The following is a 24,019-nucleotide window of genomic DNA, read 5'->3' on the forward strand; positions in this document are numbered from 1 at the left end:
CATAATTTGGCTATTGTTGAGAGTGCTGCTATGAACATTGGGGTACAAGTGCTCCTATGCATCAGTACTCCTGTATCCCTTGGATAAATTCCTAGCAGTGCTATTGCTGGGTCATAGGGTAGGTCTATTTTTAATTTTCTGAGGAACCTCCACACTGCTTTCCAGAGCGGCTGCACCAATTTGCATTCCCACCAACAGTGCAAGAGGGTTCCCGTTTCTCCACATCCTCTCCAGCATCTATAGTCTCCTGATTTGTTCATTTTGGCCACTCTGACTGGTGTGAGGTGATACCTGAGTGTGGTTTTGATTTGTATTTCCCTGATAAGGAGCGACGCTGAACATCTTTTCATGTGCCTGTTGGCCAGAAAAAAAAATTTGAGAGGATATAAAAATAAAAATTTTCCATATGGCAAAATAATCTCATCACAAATAAAATAAAAAAGACAACAAAAGGACAACATATTTGCAAAATATATGACAAAAGATTAAATTTCCTTCATAAAAAAAAAAAAAGACCACCAGGGCGCCTGGGCGGCTCAATTGGTTGAGCATCCAACTTTAGCTCAGGTCATGATCTCACAGCTCAGGAGTTTGAGCCGTGCATTGGGCTTTGTGCTGACATCTCAGAGCCTGGAGCCTGCTTTGGATTCTGTGTCTCTGTCTCTCTCTGCCCCTCTCCCGCTCACATTTTTTTTCTTTCTTTATTTCTTTTTCTTTCTTTCTTTCTTTCTTTCTTTCTTTCTTTCTTTCTTTCTTCCTCTCTTTCTCTCTCTCTCTCTCTCAAAAATAAATGTCAAAAAACATTTTTTAATAAATTTAAAAAAAAAAAAAATACCACCAACCCAAATAGAAAGATGGGCAAAGAATATGAACAGGTTGTTCTAAGAAATGCAAGTGACCGATAAATACATGATACACATAAATATACACTCACACTGCCAAATGAAGAGAGGCAAAGGAAAATAAGAGATACTATTTTTCACCTCTCAGATTGGTAAAGACAGAAGAGATTACTAATACTAAGCACTGACAAGCATGCCATGAAATGGGAATTGCCACCCGTCACTGGTGGCTGAGTAAACCAGTGCAGCATTTGTGCAGGGGGTTGGGGGGTTATCATTGTGAAAATTCAGAATCCTGATGATGATGATAACAGCTGCCATTTGCCAAATACTACCCCTCAGGAGGATATCCAGCTGCATTTTGTGACCTAACCTCAGAAGTCATACACCCTCATTTCCACAATACCTAATAGCTTGCACAGCCCTATTCATTGTGACCATTGTGACAGGGCACTAGGGTGTGATACCAGGAGATGAGGATCACACGGAGCCATCTTGGAGGCTGGCCACCACAGTGTCCAATTTGAAAGGGGAAATTTGGTGTCAAATACTACATTAACCACACTCTTATTATCCACTTTGTAGATCAAGAAACTGAGGCTTAAAGAGATTTAAGTGTGGTGCCCAAAGTCACTTGAGTGTCAGAACGAGAATTTGAACCAGTCCCATTTGGCTAGACTCTATTGGACCTCCTCACTGGTCTCCCTGCTGTCACTCTTGCTTCCTTATAATCTCATCCCCTCTGATCTAAAAACATAATTCATATTGCATCATTTCCTCACTCTTAGAATAAAATGCACATACTTTACAGTGGTGTACATGGCCCTGCATGCTTGGCCCTGAATACCCTCTCACCTTGTCCCCCCCAACCCCGGCCCATCTCACTCTGGTCACACTGCTCACCTTTCTGTTCCTCAAACATGCCAAGTCCCTTCCTACCTCAGGGCCGTGGCACCAGCTCTTCCCTCTGCCTGGAAGACTGTGCCCCCAGGTCTTCACCCAGTTGTCCACTTCAGCCACCCTGGGGTCAGGGCACACATTGGCTTACTCTCGAGAGGGTCCTTCTCTGACCACTCAGCCCAGAGCCCACCCTTGTCTCCACCCTCAACCCGTCTCCACTCGATCCCTCGCCCCAACTTCCTGTGCCTCTCCTTCACGCCATCTTCCTTCTTACTCCTTGTTTCCAGGATCCAACCAGGATTCAAACTTTGCATTTAGTTGTTATTTCTCTTTACTCTCAGGGTTTAGAACACCCGAATTAATAACAATGAATCTTTTTGTTTTTTGTTTTTTGTTTTTAATTTTTTTTTCAACGTTTATTTATTTTTGGGACAGAGAGAGACAGAGCATGAACGGGGGAGGGGCAGAGAGAGAGGGAGACACAGAATCGGAAACAGGCTCCAGGCTCTGAGCCATCAGCCCAGAGCCCGACGCGGGGCTCGAACTCACGGACCGCGAGATCGTGACCTGGCTGAAGTCGGACGTTTAACCGACTGCGCCACCCAGGCGCCCCAACAATGAATCTTTTTGAAGAGTCCAGGACAGTCATGTTGTAGAGAGTCTCTCTAGATTTCTTGTCTGGGTGTCTCTTCATAATCAGATTCAGGTTATGCGTTTTGGAGAACACAACGTGGGTGATGATTGCATCTCTTTAGGAGGTGAGCACATCATGTCAGGTGGCCCCACTTCAGGGGGCTCCTGAATTTGATCGCGTGGTTATGGGTGCCTGCCAGTCTCTCCATTGTGCAGGTACATGTTCTCTTCCATCATAAGTAAGTAATATATAGGGATAGATGGGTTTTTAAATGCTCTGAGATGCTTGAACAGTATCCTCTCTGATCAGACTAAGCTCCTGTTTTTCCTAATAGTAACAAACCCTTGATCCCCTTGGCCAGGTCCCTACTTGTGGGGGGGATGTCTCATGTCATATAGGAGTCTGTCTGGAGGAGTTTGCTGCTTAAGAAACTGTCCTATAGAGCAAATGCCCTGCCAATTGTCCACTTACAAAAACCCCTACTGTTGGGGCACCTGGCTGGCTCAGTCGGTAGAGCATCCTACTCTTGATTTCAGCTCAGGTCATGATCTCACGGTTCATGAGCTCGAGCTCAGTGTGGAGCCTGCTTGGGATTCTCTGTCTTCCTTTCCCTCTGCCCCTCCTCCACTTTCTCTCTCTCTCTCTCTCTCAAAATAAATAAACATTAAAAAAAAAAAAAGCACCCACTTCTTGTAGAGCCTGACATGAAGCGGACATGAAGGCAGTACTGCCCTCTGAAGCAGATGGGAGCAGCCTTCCCTGCCATACTCTCCCACCAAGACTGAGGCCAAAAAGAAGGAAGGTCGCATCCTTGGGAGAATTAGTGGTCAAGAAACTAGGTCATGCCATTCCTTGTTGGGACCCGTGCTGTGGCCACTTTAAGGATCGAGGGAGTTGTCCTAAGGCACAAGGACACTGAAAACAACCAGCACAAGGTTACTCAAGGAGTGGCCACTCCTGCAGGAATAAGGATCTGGGAGATTTGTGCAGGCTTCAGCACACATGAAAATTCACCTAATTTTCGGTGCTGCTAAACAGCCAGGTTTCTCTAGGGCTCCCAACTGCTTTCTGTGGGTTGAGTGGGGCTGAGGCTGTTTTATCTCAGGGATGGTAAATGAGTTCACATTTCATGCCTAGAGAAAATCACTGCTCTGCTCTCCTGGGCGGTACTGGCTCTCTTTTATTAGTCAGAAAGGAGGTGGGTTATCTGGGTTCAATTCCACCTTTGAACTTCAGCTGGATTTGGCTTTATATTTCAAGCCCAGATGTCCACCACTGCTGTGAAATAGTGAATCAGGCCAAGAGAAGTCAAAGGTCTCTAGAAATGTGGTGGGAAGAGATGGGAAATCCGGGCCTGAATTATCTCATTTTCAAAGTGAGGAAGGGCATTTCCCATGTTGGAAACGCCCGCATTTCCCTGGATGAACTGGAGAGTCATGGCCACTAATTAAAATTCTAAAAATCATTATTGGGCACCAACACGTGTGGACATTCAGGTGATGCAGCCTCCAGGCTGTCCCCACGACAATGGGCAAGAAGATCTATTAGAGAAAACTGGGAAGGGTGCATTGGTTTGAAAACACATTGGATTTTAGGAATAAAAGGCGCTAATGAGTAACATGCTTAGACCCTCTTTTAAAAATAAAGTGTAAGTTCTATACTGACAATAAATCTTTAGCACGTGTGGGACAAGTCTGTCTGCCTTTAATTTGATATGTTGCCATCCTTCTATTTTTCTAAGGGGTGAATACTGAGCTCTGAACCTGTGTTGTACTTCCCACTCACACCTGTAGAGGGAGCCTTGTTTACCTCGGATTGTTCACAATGCAAAGCTTTCAGTGAAAGAAAGAAAAAGGCTTTTAGAGAAAAAAAGTTGGAGGGTTAAAGGCAGTCTGTTTCAAAATTGCAAACAATCGAGATGGCTGTCTTGTTGGTTTTTTTTTTTCTTTGCTGTTCTACTGTGAATGAGTTGTAGCGTGAAGTCAGTAGAAATTGCCCTTCTTTTTCGGATGCGACTAGAGGGACCCGGAGGTGGGATCGTTGTTGGTATTTTTGTTTTGTTTTTTGGCCATTTCGTCACAGAATTCCACGAGGGCAGCTCCTCATCCCTGCTAAAGCACAAGCTTTTCCTGAAAGCTGATGCGTGGTAACGGAGGTTGTGAATCTGAGGAGGGGGACGTCTGCCCTTGACCCATCTTGTCTGTTGGGGTCTAATTGTGCTGTTTGGGGACGAGCGAGTTCTGTTCTAGGCTTGAGTCTGAGGTTGCTCGCAGGTCCAGGGTCCTCCACCCCCCACCCCGCGACGCCCCACGCGGTCTTCTCCAGCACCCCCGGCGGACAAGGTCCGCCTGTGCGGAGGACGGCGTCTCTGATCCGCCTGGGTCTTCCCTCTCCTGCCACGCCGTGTCTCCGCGGACAGTACGCGCCCAGGTCTGGGATGGAGCAGCATTCGTGATGTTATCCTATTACTTTACAACTGTAGCTCGCGCGCCGTCAGGAGCCGGTACTGTGTGGTCTGGAGGAGCACAATGACCGGCGGGAGGAGTGGGTGGGGGTGGCCGGGAGGGAGCAGAGAGTGAGGCGGCGGCGAGCGCTCCCGGTCGCAGGAATGTTTGGGTCGGACAGGTGAACGCATCTTGGAGTCCCAGGCGCCCGCCAGGGAGGAAGAAGGGGAGCATGGGAGGGTGTAAACTAAGTGGTGGGAAAGAGACAAAGGAAGAGTGAAGAGGCGAGATGGTACGGAATATAGGGAGGGGGAGGGGAGAGGAGGGGGCGGGGGGGGCAGCGCGCTAAGGACCCCGATCTTGAACTTGATCAAGAAAAGGGGGGCCCTGAGATAGGGGTGGGGGGGCGGGAGAGAGCCGGCCACGTGCCTGATTCTCCCAGACTAGGGTCTCGCTGAGACCGCCCGGGGACCCAGCAGCCCCGCCCAGCGAGGACCCGCGTGCCCAGGGAACCAGGGGACACGAGGAGGTCCAGGGCTGCCCGAAGGCCCCAGGGCGCGGAGAGTTCCTAATGGTGCCTGAGTCACTTTCTTTGGGCCAAGTCTCTCCTCTCCTGGCCTGAACGCAGAGAGCCGGCGGGCCGGGTGCCTCCCCTTCCAACCCCCAGACCCGAAGACTGCGGCCTCCAGGAGCGAGGGGCGGGCACACACCCTACCGCTTTCTTTCCGGGGCTCAGCCCCCAGCAAGAATCTTCCTCGAAGCGCTTCCCCCTTAAGAGCGCTCTCCCCCCGGAGCGCACGGCAGCGCGTCCAGTGCGCCCTCATCCCTCCCCCACTACCTGGCCCAGCACCCCCTCCTTCCACCTCCTCTCCCCCCTCCCCGCCCCCCGGCCTCTCCCTCCTTTCTCCTCTCTCTGGGTGCCTCCTTTTCCTCTCTCCCCCTCCCCCCGTGCCCACTCCTCCCTCTCGTCAGCCCCTCCACCTCCTCCTCCTGCTGCTCCTCCTACTCCCCCTGCGTGCGCCCTCCCCGCGCTCCCCTCCCCCCGGCCCCCGCCCCGTGCCCGGTCCCGCCCCCCCTCCCCCGCCTCCCCGTGCCCGGTGCCCCCCTCCCTCTTCCTCCCTCCCGGCCGCGGCGCCGCCGCCGCTGCCGCCGCCGCTCGCCTGGGCCCTCCCCCTGGCCACCCCCGCCCCCGGGCCGGGCAGTGACGCGCCGCGGCGGTGCCAGCCCCTCTCCCCGGGCGGCCGCGGCGGCAGCAGCAGCAGCAGCAGCTGGAGCTGTGGGGCTGTCACTGCCGCCCGCCCCGCTCACTCGCCGAGCCCGACCGCCGGTCTCCGCCTCGCCTCCCGCCCAGGTACGGAGTCCGACCCGGATCCCCGCGATCGGGCCGTTTCCGGGCCCCCGGCCGCCGCCCCCCTTCTCCCGCCGATGCCGCCGGCCGTTGAGCTGCGGTTAAGGGGGTGGGGGAGCTGGGGGGTTCTGGGGAGGGGGACGCGGGGGAGCTTCCTGCGCCGGGGCTGAGGAGGGGGGCGCAGGGAAGCGGCTGCGCCCTGGGTGGAGTGGGCTGGGGCGAGGGGCGGGTGAGTGTGACCGAGTGGGGGGGGGGGACGGGCAGGGGAGGTGCACTCTAGGGGCTTTGGGGTCCCGGAGAGGTGTGCCTGGCAGCGAGTGCCGGGGGGCTGCCGGGCGCACCCCACTCCCGGGCCGTGCGCGCCGCCGGTCCTGGGGGGCGGTGATTGTGTGCGCTGCGCTGCGCCGCGCCGCGGTATTGTGCGGCGGCCACACCGTTTGCAGCGGGCTCGGCACCGCGTCCCGGGGAGGAAGGCGTTCGCAGGCGGCGGGGTGGGGGCCGGGCTCGGGTTGCCGCCACCGCGGCCGCCGAGAGAAGGGAAGTGGACTGTTTGGGGATATGAGGACGGGAAGCGTTGAGTGGCAGGGAGGGGCTCCCCGCCACGGCGCGGGGAGTTGAGATGAGGTTTGCAGAGTTGAGCCCACTTCGGCAGGCCCCTGTCCCTCCCCCGAGAGGACCGGGTGCCCTGCTCAGGTGTACCGTCAGAGCGGAAGCCGGGGGGCGGCGGCGGCTCCTGGCGAAGGGGCATTCCTAAATGAAGGGGACACACGGGGCGGGGGCAACCGGCCGGAGTGAGGGCGCGCGTCCGCGTTAAGTTGAATTTACGCCTCCGCCGGCCACTCTCCGCTCTCCACCTAGCCCTCCTGGACCGGACACTTCTCGTGGGGCAGGGTGGGGGTGTGCCATCCACAGTTTTTATTCCAGCGGCTCGAGTTCAGAAATGACTCCCCCTCCCTGCTCCCACCTGGAACAGCGTTTTGCCCGAGTCCGGTCGCCCCTACAGGGCCGCGCTTCCTGGGGGAAGTTCTCATTAAGCCTGGCTAATTAGCATTATTCCTGGAGAAAGGTTAAGGTTAGACCGTCCTTTTCCTTACCGGGAGGCCCACCCCCTTCCTCCCCATTCCCTTCTCCCTTCCCCCTCCCCAAGAGCACAAAAGCACAAAAAGAAAGTGTGAAGAGGCGCAGATCAATGGAGAAGCCACAAACCCATTAATTCAAATGGAACCTTTTTCCCCCCTCTAAAACATTGATTTTTCTTTCTGTCTGCTCTGAGGGGAGATTAATAACCTCCTGATTTCACCTGAAATGGTGTTTGGACTCTGTGATTTCCTCCTCTTTCTGAGAAGGATTGTGGCTTGAAATAGATTCTCCCTTGAGATAAAGCCCTACTTATCCCAGAATCAGCTGGAAACCCCAGCCTGGGGCCCCCAGCCTACCAGGTGGGGGTGTGGAGAGAGGTGTTCAGGGGCTCTCACAGCTCCTCTGGGGAGAACCATCTGTGTGATGGGACTTAGGGGTGCTGTCTGGCCCCCTGCTTCTGGGCTGGAGGTTGGTCTGGGGAAAGACCCCTATATGGCCCAGGCCTCGGGGGTAGTTTAGTCCTTACATAGTAAATTACCCCTTCGTTGGAAAACCATTAGGGCCCAAATGTGTCTTTAAATAATATCAAGCTCCTGTCTAATCCCATCTCAAGCTGGGCTTGTTTTATAGAGTAGGTTTTAAGACAGCACCTCCTCCCACACCCACTTTACCTCAGCTGTGTGGCATGACCCCATTCAGCACCTTTCGGGAGCAGAACACCCCAGAACTTTCCTCCCAGCTGAGGAGGTGGATTTGGGGAAACGTCTGTGGCCTCAGCCACCCTGGGGCCATGTGGAGTTGGGCTGCCCTGAGTTTCTCAAGAACTTTTTTGTCTTGTCTGGGTCCTTTTCTTGGAAGGAAACTCCTGCAGGGGATTAGCTCAGAGTGGTTCCTCTCCAGCTCTCCTTTTGGCTGGAAGAACCCCGTCTGCTGCAACTCCTCTCTCCAGCCACCCTCTTAAAGAGACCCCTGTTAATGCCAGGGCCTGGGGTGTCAGTGAGGCCCTCGTGGTGAGGAGTGCTGGGAAAACAGCCAGTTGCCTTTGCCTAGGAAACAAAAGCCCATTTTACACTCGACACACTAGTAGGAAGGTGTTGAAAATGCTCACTCCCAGCATTCAGGCCTTCGTGACAGCAAGGACAACAGAGCATCTCCCTATGTGTGTATGTATGTTTCTGACGGACCCTATGCGTGTGTACGAGAACACCTGAAAGGTGTTAGGGGATTGGCTGCCTCAGCCCTCCCCACTCCACGTTTCCCAGAAGGGCTTGTGCTCACAGGACTAGTCAGCAGAGAAGGTATGTTAGCAGGAAGGAGTGGAATTGTGCAGGGAGTGTCCCCAGGAGGCTGGCCTCCTCCCCTGGTGGCCAGGTGGGCTCAGTGTGGAGCATGAAGCGGCAGCCTTGGGACCCCACAGCTCCCAGGAGCTGCGGCTCAGACCACCCTAAGATTTCATTTGTGCAATCCCTTCACTACTTTCAATCCTGGGGGGTTTTCGTCTTCCATTAATAAGCCATCTGATGAACCGAAGGGGTTAAGTTGGGGTCAAATGCGGTTCAGTACCTTCTTGGCATGCTCAGAAGGCTGTGTGTGTAATGCTCGCTGACATGGAGACAAGGGGAAGAGTTGCCTCTTACTGAAGAATTCCAGGGCCCAGAACGAACGTGCAGGTGTTCCAGAAGGAGGTGCTTACTTTCTACATCTTGGTGCCTGCCTCCTTGGGGTAGAGCTAGTGCTGGCGCAACTGTCCCAGCCTGGCGATCTTTCTGGCAGGAGCTTCAGCCTCTCATCAAACAGACTGTGGGGGCTAGACAGAGGGGTCTGTCTCCTGCCTGGCCCAGAAACACCTCTGGCACATCCCTGCCTCCCCTCCCCCACTCCCCTTCTCTGAAACGTACACCCAAGGCTCCTGGTCAGGGCTTATGGCTTACAATTGCACTAAATTCTCAGCAAATCCTCCTCTTTTTTATTTTTTTTTTTTTCTCAAAGCAAGTGGTAGAGATAGAGTTACAGCTGAGAGGAAAGGCCTGGAAAATGTTGTGTGAGGCACGCCCCAGGATCCCTGTCCTGGAGGATGCAAATGGCTCAACTTCAGAGGCACCAGGAACCTAGTTCCCAAGAAATTGACCCCAGTTGTAAAATAATCAGGTTACTGATAGCACCTGCTCCTAGTTACCCGCCATGGATACAGGCGCGTTTCCACCATTTCCCCTCTGCTCTCCCGTTTTCTCCTCCTCCTAGGCTGGGCAGTGGTTGGTGCTAGTTTGCCTGCAGAGGAGGAAGGGCCTCAGAACCTGGGTGGAGAGAAACTGAACCTGCCCATGAATTTTGGACTGCAGATAAGCAGGGAGGGTTTGGTCCGGTTCCTCTCCTTCTGCCCAGAGTCAGGGCTCGAGGATTGGGGTGTGTCCTAGGGGCTGGCTGGGTGCTGCTCACCTGCTCCCCACATATTCTTAAGGTCCCCCCCTTCAGAAAGGCAGTGGTGCTATCACTTTGACGCCCACAATGGCTCAGGCCCTTTGGTGCTGAATGATGGACTTTTATCAACAGGTGGCAAGGCTGTAGGCTTCAAGGTGTCTGAGGTAAGAGGAGCTGGGGGAAGGGGGCAGCTGGCTGGTCACTCTCATGGGGTCTGGGGAGAGGTGGCCCAGAAAGACTGGATTGTATACACTCTTTTATTCTCTAATGAAAATTTCACTGAAGTTTGCTTACAGAGAGAAATTAGTAGATCAGATTCCCTTGAGAGTCCAGAAGGGAAAAGCAAGAGGGGCCTAACTCGTGACCTCTGGGTGAGCAGGGGGAGAACACCCTAAGTCAATCCACAGGCCCAAGAGCCTGCGGCTCACAAGGCCGCGCTGGCCACCTCCTGCTGATCCCTCGGGAAAGGAGTGCATCTCCCGCCCTACACAGTCATGGACGGTCTCAGAGCCGCGTGCACCGGCGACTGCCTGTGTAATTAGCCTGCTCCTGGAGCCTCGGCTCCATCGAGGGGGCGAGGTCGCAGCCTGCCCTCTGCGGCTGGGGGCTGCACTGTAGCAGCCAGGTTGCAAAGGGGTCTGGGAAGGCTTCTCTCCCACAAAAGTAGCTGTGGCAGCTCCATCAGAACGTACTCGTTTTCTGTGTTTCAACCGGGTTGACGACGCTTGGTTTCTCCTAAAAAGCGGCTACAGCAGCGGTGTTGGAACCTTGCACAGAGCCACCGCCTTCAGAGCCAGGGGTCGTTCAGCAGACCCCGCGGGCTGTGAGAACACTCTCCAGGGGAGAGCTCGGCAGTCCATCAGTGGCTTGGGAGGGGTCCGCAGCCCCTTTCTCCTGGCACTTAAGTGGGGCAGAATTTTTGGCTGGTGTCTCTCCGTAAATAACAAGGTCCTGAAGGAAAGGAGCCTTCGTCGTCTGTGCCCCCGGCACAACACAAGCACATAGTAGATGTTCAGGAAATGTGTGCCACTCATTGAAGAGAGGGAGCGCGTGTGGGAGTATGTGTAAATATAGCTCCATCTCCCATGAGTCTCCTGTGGGTCTCATCCTGAGACACTTTGTCGTTAAGGAGTCTGGCTCTTTCAGTTGAAGGGAGGAAGCGTGGTGTGGCGGCTCTGTGATGTGGGCTCTGGGCACAGACCGCCTGGGTTCAGAGCCCAGCTCTGCAGCTAGCTGTGGTGCCCTTGGGCAGCTGGGGTCGATCTCCGAGGGGCGGGTCCCACATCCTGAGACAGGCCTGACGTGGGCGCCTGCTTTTTTAATGGAGCCATGGGAGGGAAATCTCGTGAAACTCTTGCCCCCAAAGACCCCGGTGGCACGGTGGGCACTGGGTTTTCGCTGTCAGTCAACTTCAGTGTAAAGTTTCGCTCACCTCTTCCCACTTCGACTTGGCAGGGCAGGGAAGGGTGGAGAGGGTCATTCTGGTGGACAGTTAAGCGATCTGAGTCAGAGAAACCCTAGGCCCTGCGTGGGGTGGCTGGCATGTGCCACGGGGAGACGTTGCGGGGCCGTGTGCTGCCGCCAGCCTGCCAGCCACCATCCGGGTTTCATGTGGTCTCCATTCGAGAACCCTTGACAGCGGGACCGAGGCCGCCACTGTCGAGCTGATGCCGCATCCTCCTCAAACGCCAGGATCCCGCCAGGCAGTTCAGCCAGTGCCCCGCGTCTCGCAGGCCTTGCGGGGGGTCCGGGAGACATGCTGCCTCGTCCCCACCCTCAGAAGGACTTCGGGTTCTCTGGGGAAAGTCAGGGCAAAGCCCAGAGTATGTTGACATGCCGCAGCTGAGGGGCGTGTGCCTGACTGCAGGGGGCTGCTGGTGCGGACAGATTGTGTAAGAGTGATGGAGACAGCCGGAGTTGGTGGGTGAGACAGGTACGCGTTTGGACTTTGCGCTGTGCAGTGCCACAGGCCGGTGGGTGTTCCGGGTGAGGGGGACAGCCTGGGCGCAGCCTCGCAGGTGGGAAGGATGGCGCGTCTGGGCCTCTAGGATTGCGCATGTCTGGCTCTGCCGCTTGTAAGCTCACGACCTTGGGCCGTCGCCCTAACCCCTTGGAGCGGCCGTTTCTCATCTGTAGAATGGGGCTGATGACTACACCTGCCTCATGAGGCCCACAGGTGGGCCTGTGGGGAGGATGACATGAGACAATCAAAGGGGAGCACTTGGCGCCTAATGAACTTTGGCGTCTGTTCACATTTTCAGGTTGGTGGAGCGAGGGTAGAGTGTGGGCACCTTGAGCGCTGCGCCCAGTGGTTCTGACTTTTCCCCGCTCCTGGCTCCCGGGTGAGAACACCGTGTGCTTAGTGGACCGGCTGCGGACAGCCCCGCCCAGGCTTATGCGCACCTTGGGAGGGGACACTCCTGTGTGGCCCCGCTGCCCCTGGCCTACCCCTCTCCTCCGGCCACAGTGGCCTCCTGGCTGCTCCTTGGACCCACCAACGTGTGCCAGTGCCTGGAAGGCTCCCTGTGCAGACCCCTGCATGGTAACCTTCCTCACTTCCTGTGGGCTTCCTCTCAGATGTTTCCTAACCGGCGAGGCCCTCCCTGGCCACCTGACAAACACGGCCCCACGGGCCCCTCTCCCGCTTGCTCTGCTTCGTTCTGCTCCGGAGCCCATCACCACAGCTGTTACGTGTTTTTTCTGCTGATTATCCATCTCCTCCCCTGCGGGACAGGGAGTGCCAGGAGCACTAGGACTCTGTCTTGTCCACTGCTGAACTTCCCAACGCCTAGAAAGTGCTTGGCTCATAGTAGGTGTTCAATAAATGCTTGTTGAATGAATGCATGAAGCGTTTTGAGTAGGTGGTGCTTCCGGATGTTAATAGATTCAGCCTTGTAAATCATGGGTGTTTCAACAACACCCAAGAGCCAGGAAAGGCCTTCCTACCTCAGGTCAGACCCTGAGCACAGTGTGCTCTGGGCAGCCGGGAAGGAGCAGGCGGCCCAAGCAAGGATGTGTCTGCCCCTGGCTCCCAGAGCCTCCATGGGCCCTGTGCCTCCAAGGGTCCGCTCTCTGGCCAGCCACCCGTCTCACTCTTCGGTTCCGTCCTGGGGGGCCGCACGGGAGAGTTTTGTTGTCCCTTTGTGCCTTTTGTGCAGAGAGAGCCTTTTGACTGTGTGTGTCCCTCTGGGTGTGAGAACATAGTCTGAGTGAATGTGAGTGAGTGGGCTTTCACCCAAGGAAGACTGGGTGGATGTGCTTGTGCGTAAGGAGCAGGGCGGCCAGTGGGAGGGAGGCAGGGTGAGTGGAAGTGTGGGAGCGGGTGGGAGGGGAATAAGTCCCAAGAGGACACCTGGTCTCTGTCCCCTGAGGCTCTGGGTGTGCCTCGTGGGGACCCCGGAGCTGGGCAGAGCTGGTGTGGTGGATTCGGCCGCAGAGGGCACACACTGGCTGCACAGAAGCTGTAAATTCCAGGAAACTCCCTGCCAGCCTGCCATAGTGGGGGAGGGGTGGATAATCCACGCCGGTTCCCTAGCACTTGGAGAACAGATGTGTCTGCCTCAGGGACAGCCTCCGAAGAAAGTTCGAACCAAAGTGTGTTTGCTCATTATAAAGGAGTCGTTTGTGAGGGGGCCCTGGAGAGGCTTTTTTTGGGGGGTGGGGGGGGCTCTGCCAGAGGTCCTTACTGGGGGCCCACAGATGCCATTGTATCCTGCTAGAGAGGAGAGGGGAGGGGGCAAAGCCAGTTGGGGGGTTGGGGAGCTGCTGGGCCATCTTTCTTGCATTTTACAGCCAGCTCCCAAACACAGTTGCTTGCTGCTCCTGAAAGAGGCTGGGCCAGAAGGAGGTGGGGTCCCTTCCCACTGGAGGGCTGGATTGAAGGGGCCCCGCCCTGGGGGTTCCCAGATGACTGGCCAGGGGCTCACTGAAGCCAGCAAGGGGAGAGGAGGCAGGCGTGGTCCTCTCTAACAGGCCCTCCGGCTGTTTGGAAGGCCCTGGCGGCCCCCCAGGCCCCGGAGCCAAACCCCCTTTGCGGTCTGATCCGAACCCTCCTCGCCTGCCCCACCCCCTTCCTTCTCTGCACTTCTGGGGCTGGCCTTTTCAGCCCTGGAAGCTGCCCAAGAGCATATCTTTGAAGCACAGCAAAGGTTAGGAAGGAGGAAGACAGAAATGTCCTCTGGGTTGGGGGAGTGGGAGAAAGGAATTCCATGCATGCTCCACGGGAGCTGGAGTCGGAGGCAGTCCTAGTGGGGGCGGTCTGCTTGGCCTCAGCAGTGTCCGCATGTCTCGCTACCCGCTTTTGGCCACCCGTCCCTGTGCACAGCGAGCCCTCTTCCCGGGGCTGCGGGCGGGGAGTGGTGGCCCTTGTTTACAGCGCTTGCTTCAACCTTGGCTCACAAGGGTAAGAGCCAGGCCCTGCTATCCGCCCCTCCAGGATGCAAGACCTCATAATTGTCTTCAATTACAGACAGCGCCGGCCCTCAGCCCTGGCTTCCGACAGGAACCAGAGCCCGAACCACTTGCACGGGGGGCAAGGTTTGGGGGTTCCCTGTGGCCTTCGGAGGCTTCCAAATGCCCACAGGCCCTAGGGTTCACCCAGAATGCTGCCTTGGGGCTGTACAGAGCCTGTCCCTGTTGAAACATCCACCTTCTTTGTCCCTGATCAGGATGAAACTTCTGTGAGCAGTGAAGATTTTGATATGAACGACTCCACATGGATGTCAGCTGACCCACACCTGGCCTCCAGCCTGAGTCCCAGCCAGGACGAGAGGATGCGGAGCCCTCAGAACCTCCACAGCCAAGAGGACGGTGAGTGTCTCTGAGTGGCCAGTGAGGAAGGGGCTGTGCCTGCTTGCAGGGGCCTAGAAATCTGGGCTGGGGCCTGGCGAGGGGTCCTACTGGACCTCAGCATCTCAGCTGGATTCCTCAGCATCTCCACCAGCACTCCAGCCCCTGGCTGCAGAGAGAGCAAGTCCTCCCAAAGGTAAATGGAGAGAGCTCTCAGGGGCTGGCAGCCTGACAGGCCGTCCTGCCTGTCTGTTTGCCCTGACACTCACAGGCTGGTGGGATATGGATGTCGAAGTTACCGTGATTCAGGTCTGGGAAGGCTAATAGTTGCCTGACCCGGAAGAGTTCAGCAGTGAAAGCAAGAGTTAGGCTTCTGCAACTCAGCATGAGGCTATAGGACAGGGTCCCTGCCTGTCACCTTGTGAGCCAGCAGGCAATAAGCTTGTCCACTGTGTGTCCCCAGGCCCTTGTGATAAGAAGTGGCCCAGCTCAGGAGCCGTCTGGCCTCTTCCCTGGCCCCCACTGCCCTCCAGGGCCAGCCAGGCAGCTTCCTGTGGCCTCCCTCGGAACGGAGGCCTTCTTCTTGGCATGGGAATCTTGGGGTCAGAAGTCAGGTCCCAGGGGTCCACTCTGGAGCACCTGTGTGAAACCCCCAAGGGGCTGGGGCTCTGAGACGACAGTGCCTGTGTCAGTCACGTGCAGTTGTGGGACCCGGGTGGCACCTGTGGCCAGTGTCTCTGGTGGGGCTCTGGGTTCTGGGGAGGTGATTGGGGGCGGGGGCTGAGCCCAGGGCTGAGCCTCAGAGATCTGGGGTGTAGAGCCAGCAATTAGGAAGGGTCAAAGGTCGGGCCTGGAATGCGGGAGGGAAGTGCAGGGTTAAAAAGGGGTGTAATGTTAACTCTGTGAAACGGGTTAGCCTTAAAGAGTAAATAAGGGGTAGGAGCCTTGCAGTTTGGGTCAAAGTTCGTCTCCATGGCAGAACCCGCGCGCGCCTGCCTCCCGACTGCCCTCACAGGCCTGAATCCGGCTTTGTCTGGGAGGAGACCCAGCCTGGAGGCAGCTGGGGAAGCTGGGCTAGGGGCTGGGGAGCCCAGAGGGTGGTTCTGCCGGGCCTGGAGTATAAGGCTGCTGGGAAAGAAAAGACTTTTGTGCCCTGACACCTCGTGAGGTCGGCACGACCCCCTCGTGCTGTGAGCCTCCCCACCAGAGCCTCCCAGACCAGTAACCGCCTCCCAGTATTCCCACAGGGTGGGGGCAGCCACATGCTGCTGGGGGTTCTGGGGCTCGGAAGTGCCCAGCAGCTGACCTCCCTCCTCATCTGAGCCGATCAAAGGCCACACCCAAAGGCCACACCAAGGGCTGTGCCAGCAGAGCTCAGCCAAGGGCATAGGGTTATACCTTCCCAAGAAGGATCCAGAACATTTTTTTAAAAAACTCAGAGTAGTAGGACTGAATGGGGGGGGCCATATTCCCGCAACTCACTCTTGAAAAAGTCTTATGTTATTGTTGCTCAAAACCGTCCTTTAGGAGTCTGATTTTTGTTGGAGACATCTCCCAGGGAGACTTGGCACTTTGTGGGGAGTTTCCAGGCTCAGGTAGCAGAAGGGAGTATTTCTGTGAGGGTCGCAGGGATTCCTCAGCATCATTTGCCCCGCTGCCCGGGGGCTTGGCCGGTCACGAAGATGAAGCAGAGACTGGGGTCGGCACATCCTGCAGCTGGTCCCACAAGAGCTTCCCAGGGGGAGCCGGCCTGGGTGTAGTCCTGCAGTCCCCCTGCCCCTCCCGCAGCCCCAGGCCTTCCTGGTTGTGGGCACTGGGCTGAAGCAGGCTGGCCTGCTGACAGTGCCAGGGTGTTTATCAGGGCAGGCAGCCCGAGCTGGAGACAGGGAGGACGGTGTTGACTGTGATACCATCAATTTAATTATTTAATCAGAGGCTGTGTCTGGAGGCCGTGGGCTGATGTGCTGGCCGGAGGCCGACCTAGACCCAGTGCGGGGGGTCGCAGGCCTTGAGAAGGCCCAGTTGTCTGGCCTGGTCTCTGCTGCCCCTGCTGGTCCTGGATCTATTGGTGACTGCTGTGTTTCTCCAGAGCAGTGGGTTCCCATAGGGTTTTGGCTGGGTACAGACCTGGCCTAGAGCCCTCCCCAGCCCCCCAGCCCCCACAGTGGCACGCAGCCAGCTCCCCTCTCTGAAGGTGCTTACAGTGCAGACACAAGCCAAGATCCTGCTCCCATCAGTGAATCAACGGGAGACCGTCAGACTACGGGGTGTTCTCGTATCCCCTGTTGTTAACGAAGGACCAGGGTGGGGACAGGCCAAGCAGAGGCTCTGGTCTACCCTGGACTCCGAACCTAGCCACAACCCTCCGTGGTGGCTTGCTGTGTGGTCTCCGGCCCTCGGTCCTCCGTGGAGCTGGCAAATTGGAAAGATGAGGTCTAAAGCCCCCATTGTGAGTCCTGCAAGGCACAGACCATGTCAATCTTGCTCTCTACTCTGTCCCCAGTGACTCCAGCTGTATGCTTGGCACGTTATAGGGGCCTGCTAAATATTTGTTGCCTGAATGAATAAAGAAACAGACATTCATCAAGACCTACCTCTGAGCACACCATCCGGAGGGGATATAGGCCCACCCTTGTTGGGGACCAGTTGGGTTCTTTGTTCCTGAGGATATCCCCAATCTGAGCACCTGGGTCTTTTCCCTTAGCCAGAAAGTGTGGGGGCTTCCAAGGCTGTCCCAGGGAGCGCACCACTCGTGCTGGCCCAGTGATGCGGCCCAGAACCATTTCGGGAAGCCAGGTAGCTTGCACACATTCACACCTGTAGGTGTATGTGTTGGGCCCTCCTCTTTCCCCTCCTCCTCCTCCTCCCCCCTGCCCCCGCCTGCCTTCACCACCCCCTCTTCTCTCCTTCCCTTTTCAAATTTTAACAAATGCAGATGAAGACTGGGTCTTGGCGGGCCAGGTCCCTGTGCCGAGACCAGAAGTGAATTAGCACACCAGCTTTCACCCCTGGGAACTTGCCTCTGAGATGTGCAGGGAGTGGGAATGCACTCGCCCTGAAACATGCATGGTTGTGCTTTTTCCCCCAAGCCCGCCACTGCCTGCAAGGATATACCTCACGGATCTCTTTTCTGGGTGCTGTTCCTGGCTCCCTGAAATCACAGCAGCAGACACTGGGCCATGGTGGGGGAGGGGCACACCACGCACAGGGTGCTTCCCTGCTGGGGGCTGTCGCTGCCGTGGGTGAGCATACACTCTTGTCCCACCTCATGAGACGTAGGAGATGATGAAGAGAATTTGGGTGATCTGACCCTTCTCGGGGTAGTGCCGAAGGAGGCTGGCCTCCTGTTTCTGCCTTGGCAGGTATTGGCCATGTGTGAAGTTCCCCAGAAGATGGTGGGGGGGGGGGGGCCTGGGAACCAGAGGAGCCTCCCCTCACGTATTCCAAGCACTGGCTTCTTGGGGCCAGAGTGATCCAGGCTGTTCCCGCTGCGGCCTCTTGCCCACACGTGGCCGAGTCTTTTCCAGACCTGCAGCTAGGCGCTATCTGAGGCTTTGGCCTATGAGTCCAAATGGAACTCTGTGTACATCACAGGTGCCTGGAAAGACACTTGGTTCAGGGGGTGCCTTCTGGGGTAGAGAGAAGACGCCTGGGAGAAGCTAGCTGTTGAGACTTTGTCCAGAGACACTGTAGTCTGGAGTTGACTTGGGACCAATTTGTCAGTCTGTAGTCATGTCCCGTCGGTGGGATTATCTGCCTAATGTCCATCTCTCCCCCAGAGAGCATAAGCACCCTGAAAGCTAGGACCCCAGAACCCAGCACAGAGCCTGGCACAGAGCAGGTGGGGGTAATGGTCTGTCAAATGGATGTGCGAATGAAATGGTGAACAAGAGCACACACATGGGCAAGGCAAGCCCGCAGGCAGGCCCCCCAGGCTTCAGATGCCGGCCAGGCCAGGGTCCCAGGGGGCCATGGGCGGGCCAGGCAGTCTGGGCTGCAGAGGGCGGGGCCAGGCCAGGGCCTACTCCTTGATTTCTCCTTGATGTGCTTCACTGGCCTCTTGCTCTGCCCCTTCCTGAACGGAAAATGTGAGGCCTGGCCTCCAGAAGGGATGCGAGGGGGTGGGGAGCGGACATTACTCACCTCTCCGGCAGACAGGAAGCCAGCGCCAGGGGAGAGCAGAGGGTCCCGCTTCCCTCTTCCTGCATGGTCGTCTTCCTGCAGGATTGTGGGGGTGGGGAATTGCCGGCCAGGGGCCGTGTGGTGTCCTGGGGCATTTCAGGGCCCCTCGTATGTGCCTCTCAGACGAGACCGCTCCTATAGGCCCACAGGACACCACACTGGACCTCTCTTCTTCCCTCCCTCCGGTGACCCGGTGCCGGCACTCCCTTCCTGCAGATGGGGAGGGTTTGGAGCCTCCCCTCCGGTGCCCATGACCAAAGGCACTGGCGGGGGGGGGGGGGTGGTCTTCAGTTCTTTCAGGACTCTTATCAGTTTGGTCATGGGAAGATTGAGCCCCTGTTCCTGCCTTTGAGGAGTCAGGCAGAGAGGGACAGGCACAAGAATGTGGGATCCCTGCCAGGCTGTAAGCCTCCTGAGGGCAGGTGTGCCTCTGTAGAAACCTATCTTAGGTTTCCCCTGGTTTCACAAATATTACATTTATTGTAGAAATTTTAGGGGGAAAAATGGAGCAAAAGAAAAGAAAAAAATACCAATATTTGGGGCATATTTTTCTCAGTCTTTGCATATAATAAAAGTCTTGTTAAAAAAAAAAAAAAGGCAGGGGGATTATGTAGTGTTGCAGCCACCTTTTTTTCTTCTTAATGTTATTTGCCTCTCCTGTCAGTGATGTGGCATTTTTTGAAGACTGTCCAGTCATCCTAGTGACTGGAATCCCCATTCCCAAGCCTGCTGGGTGCTCAGAGCTATGACCATGCCTTTCCGACAGGGAAGGACATGTCCTCTCCTGAGGGGGAAGTAACTTGCCCAGACCACAAGTCTCTCTGACTCTGGAGCCAGCGTTTGGGCCACTTGTGGGGAAGGACATTTGAGTTCCTCTTTTTCATTGTTTCAGACAGCGCCACGGGGGGCATCCTCAGGGTCAGGGCCCTGCACCGGGATGAGTGTCCTCTTCTGGCCGTTACCCCCAGCTCTGACCATGGAGTAGCAGCTCAACCAATGGCTGTTGAGCAGCTAGTGGCAGAGATGGGGGACCAGAGGAGGCCCGTGGGAGCAAGCAGGCTGTGTTTGGTGTGATGTTGAAGGCAGGCACAGGGGGCCTGAGGCGTGCCTGGGAGGCTCAGGTAGCAAGCACGTCTGTGCTCCTCCCAGGGAGGAGGCTGGGCAGGGGAAAAGGTGCTGAATGCCAGGGCTGGGGGTTTCCTGGGTCACATGTCTCCAGAAGCTCCCCAGGACTCCAGCCTCCAAACAGGAGAGACGGGGCAGGGAGGCTACAGCCAGGAGGATGGAGAGAGTTGGGGCCATGTCTGTGGGCCAGGTCTCAGTTGGACGTGGCCCCCTGCAGGCAGGCCCTGGCACTGTGCCATGGGTCTCCTGAGCTGGTTCTGGCCAGTCCCGTCCCTGCCCGGTGGTCCTCGGCAAGTCATTGGCTCTGATTCCTGGCTTCTGCTGACGTAGGACAGGCTAATGTGACCATTAGCCCTGAGGTCCTTGGGAGCTCTTTGAGAGAAGACCAAGGCTTCCTGCCTGCTGATAAGTAGGCCCTCCACCGCCCAGAAACGCAGCCCGGGCAGCAGGGGCTGTCCCCTGGGGAGCAGTGGGGCTGTCCCTCCTTTCCTCACCAGCCGGGGCTTCTCCCAGTGTGCCTCCCCCACCTCCCTGCAGCGCAGTGTGCAGGGGAAGGGGGCGGCCGTAGCCCTGCTGCCCTGCCCCAGGCTCGGTCCTGCCTCCACTCGCAACTCCTCGCTCCTTGCTGTGGGGCCTGGGGCAGTGATTTGCCCTCACTGGACAGAGAGATGAGAGCTGGGTGAGGCAGTGACAGAGCTTAGCGCAAGCCTGGGACGGGAGAGGCTCAACAAATGGGTGTGGGGCCTTTTCCTCATAAGTGGCCAGCCTGGTGCAGGGGGCTGTGCTGGAGGGCCGGGCACCCGGGCTCACTGCCAACTGGCACACGCGGGCTGAGGGGCTGTTGGCAGGTCAGGGCCTCCCTTGAAAGGCTGAGGGGTTCTCCTCACTGGTCCCAATTTCCAGACTCTTCACCAGCCTCACTTGGTCCCGTCCAGTCTCTCTATCTGTTCAGGTCCCTCTGGGTCCCGTCTGCCACATGATCCCCATGTGGTCCTGACCACAGCTCCCTTACAGCGTCGCACCAGTGTTCCTTGCTCCTGCTGTACAACACACACACACACACACACACACACACACACACACACACACACACCCATCCACCCACCCACCCACCCACCCACCCACCCAGAGCCTTGCTTCTTTGGAAAGAGCTGGGATGGGAGGTCAGGTACTCACAGCTTGTCCTGGCATCTTGTGAACTCCTGTCACACACCCTGCTCATATGTGCCAGGGACCCTGAGTCCTTCAAGCCCCTGCCTCTGGATCCGGCTGACCCTGTCTCCAAGCTTCCACACAGGCAGGTAGCTAGGCAGGCAGCTGTGAGATTGTTCTGCTGTCCAAGGAGAAGGCTCCCGGGCACTGAGGACGCCACGGGAGGGTTCCCAGCAAGGGGTGGATGCTGCTCGTGCAAGGGAGAGGACAGGGGCCGCCCTGCTAGTGGGGAAGGGCCCAGTAGGAGTTGGGAGCAGGCCATTCGGGCTCAGACAGTCCCCAACACCACCCCTGTGCTCCGGATACTTAGTGTGCTCTGTGGATGGTGCCCGCCCTCTGGCAGGCCCACTGCTGGGGTTGGAGCTTTATGGTTTGCTTACAGCTGACTCCCTGGGGACCCCAACGCTCATGGTTGCGTGTCTGCCCTGGTCACTGTCACATTGGGGGAGGATTGTGGCCCCTTCACCGTGGCCAACTGGGGATGGCTTCTGAGGGACTTGTCCTGCAGTGAGCTTTTAAACTGAGCTTTCTCTCTTTCACACCTGTGGTCGTCTTGGCCCTGGCCACCCCTGACCCTACTTGTCTAAGCTAAGGCTAGAAACCGGGTCTGGGCCCCATTCTCTGGCTACAGGTCACACTCCCTCCTTCCAGAGCACGAGCTGTTTGTTCCTAGTCAAGGCTCCAAACATCCACACGGAATGATCCCTCTGCCCTGCCCTCCCCCAAGGAACAGAGAACTGGGGCCCAAGTCTTTCTGGGGATTGGCCATGGGCCACCCTGGCAGTCCTGGGTCACAGGAAAGTGTCCATCATCAGCTGGGCTGCTGGCTGCACAGACAATGCTAGGCTGTCCTGGCCTCCAGCCACTGAGGGGTGAGAGAGGCTGGGAGACAGCACCGAGGGATCCCTTTATCCCAGGAGCAGGCGGGGCCTGCACAGCCCTGGCCTTGTGTGGGCTGCCAGGGTCTTAGGCCCCCAGATGCCTGTGAGGACATTAGAGCAGGACAGACTCCCTGGCCTGGGGTGGTGAGGTTGACCTGCTAAGGGAGAGGGCGACCCCCCACACACCCCTGGGAGATTAGCCTGCATCTGCCGGCCTGTCGGGGAGATCAGAGACGTCCTGCTGCTCCTGCCCCTCGGTCTAGGATGCGTTAGACCCCAGTTCTCCATTGACCCTCTGCAGACACAGCCCTGCTGTGCTGGAGAGCATACCCAGGGTGGGTGGGGGCTGTGCAAGAGAGGCATTGCCACCCCAGCCTGTCGAAGGGCAGCTTTCTCGGGAACCAGGAAGTGACCAGAGCCATGGTGGCGTCATCACTCTGACCTAAGGACTGAGGTGCACCGAACCCAGGCTGGCTTCCGGGAAGGCTGGTGGAGGACCTTCCAGGGCCCTCAGATGCCACACACACACACACACACACACACACACACACACACACACGCACGCACAGGCTTTGGGGCCCGGGCCCTGCCCCGTGAATCACCCACACATGGTCACCTGAAGTGGCTCTGTTTGCTCTCAGAACACACGATTTGTTTGGTAGGGGGGGTCGTAGGGGTGCAATGGGCATATTGGCTGGAGCTTTGTACGTTGAGTTAGCATGGATTTCTCGCTGCCCGTGCTTGACCTAGAGGGTGGGGCCAGGGAGATGTCAGGCCTGGGAAGACACAGACCCAGCCTGTCCATAGCGGGAGCACCTCCCGCTGGGCATACCTGACCAGTGCGTGTTGGGGGAGAAGCCGAAGGAAGTGGGGTGGCGGCAGAGGTGGGGACCGTCCCACGGTACAGATGGGCAAATGGAGGCCTAGAGGAGAAAGAGCGCAGGTGCCTTGGGAAATCGGGGGCCCGTCTGGGCTTTGCCACACACGCGGTGTGATCGCCGATGACTCCCCTTGGGGGGAGCCCCTGGTTCCTCCCCGATGCCTGCCGTGGGGTGCTTGCGCAGATCGGAAACAGTGTGCCTGGCGCCTGACACTTAGTATCTCCCCCACTGAAGGTGGCACCCGTCCCCAGTGCCCTGATGCCAGCCCTGCTCCGGCCCCCTGCCCCCAAGACCCAACTCATCTGTGGGTCAGACACCTCACTAGGGGCTCCTGCGCTGAGAGACAGGATTTCAGTTTGAGGGGGAAATCTAGGTCTGTGCTGTCTGATACTATGGCTGTAGATGGCTATTAGAAAGGCTCCTGCAAACTGAGGTGTGCTGTGTGTGTGAAATACGCACTGAGTTTCAAAGGCGTCGTATGAAAAAAGAATGTAAAATAGCTCAGTTTTAACACAGTATTGACTCCTTGTTGAAATAAGATTTTGACTATATTGGGCTAAGTAAAATAGATTATTAAAATTCATTCTCTCTGTTTATTTTCACTTTTAAAATGTGGCTACTAGAAAACGGGAAAGTCCATGGCTGGCTCACGTTCTGTTTCTATTGGACAGCACTGCTCTAGTCTCTGAGGGCCCGGGCATCGGTGCCTGCCTAAGGAACGACCTGCAAAAGGCCGGGCAGGAAGGCGATGCCGTGGAGTAGAGGTGCCAGCGTCCCTGGGTCCGTGGCATTAGGAGGCAAGAGCGGAGGCCGGTGGGGAGCATGGTGGGGAGCAGGGGCCGGCCTGCCCCTGGAACCACAAGGGTGGGATGGGATTCTTCGAAGGGACAGTTCGGTGGGCAGCCGGGGGCCTGACGGCCAGACCGCGGGGTGGGCACCCCGTGTGGCCCTGTCACCCAGGATGGTGGGATCCCAGCAAGACCGCCTCGTCCAACTCCTCTGTGTCCCCCGTCTGACCCCAAGGCCCTCCCCCTTCCTTCCGGGAGGAAGAGCAGGGTAGCCTGCCAGGAGCCTGGTGCTCCTGGGAACTATGCATCATGTAAACATGGCCCAGGCCACTGGCCTTTGTCAGAGCAGGCGGGGACCGGCCCTGGTGAGGTGCACACCCAAATTCAGAGCGCGGGCGGAGGAGGAGGAAGGGCCGGCTCTGCAGACTCCCTGCGCCTGCCCTGGTGTCTACTCCTCCCAGCCCATGGTGGGGCTGCCGGCTCCAGCCCTCTACCC

General features: G+C 57.0%; 1 protein-coding gene across 4 annotated transcripts in view; it reads left to right on the plus strand.

Annotated features, from left to right (window-relative positions):
• NOL4L (nucleolar protein 4 like) overlaps positions 1-24,019 on the plus strand; it is a 128,640-nt gene that overhangs the window by 85,525 nt on the left and 19,096 nt on the right. For 3 of the 4 annotated variants that reach the window (XR_003967633.1, XM_030309816.1, XM_030309817.1), the window contains exon 5: positions 14,334-14,475. Coding sequence is in view for 3 of the 4 variants with exons in the window: in XM_030309816.1 (XP_030165676.1) it covers positions 14,334-14,475 (142 nt within the window). In the remaining variant the exon portion in view is untranslated. Of the gene's footprint in view, positions 1-6,084; positions 6,172-14,333; positions 14,476-24,019 lie in introns of those variants that run through there. The other variant, XM_030309818.1, reaches the window with a different exon arrangement.

This window comes from Lynx canadensis, chromosome A3 (assembly GCF_007474595.2).
Source record: "Lynx canadensis isolate LIC74 chromosome A3, mLynCan4.pri.v2, whole genome shotgun sequence".
Lineage (NCBI taxonomy): Eukaryota > Metazoa > Chordata > Mammalia > Carnivora > Felidae > Lynx > Lynx canadensis.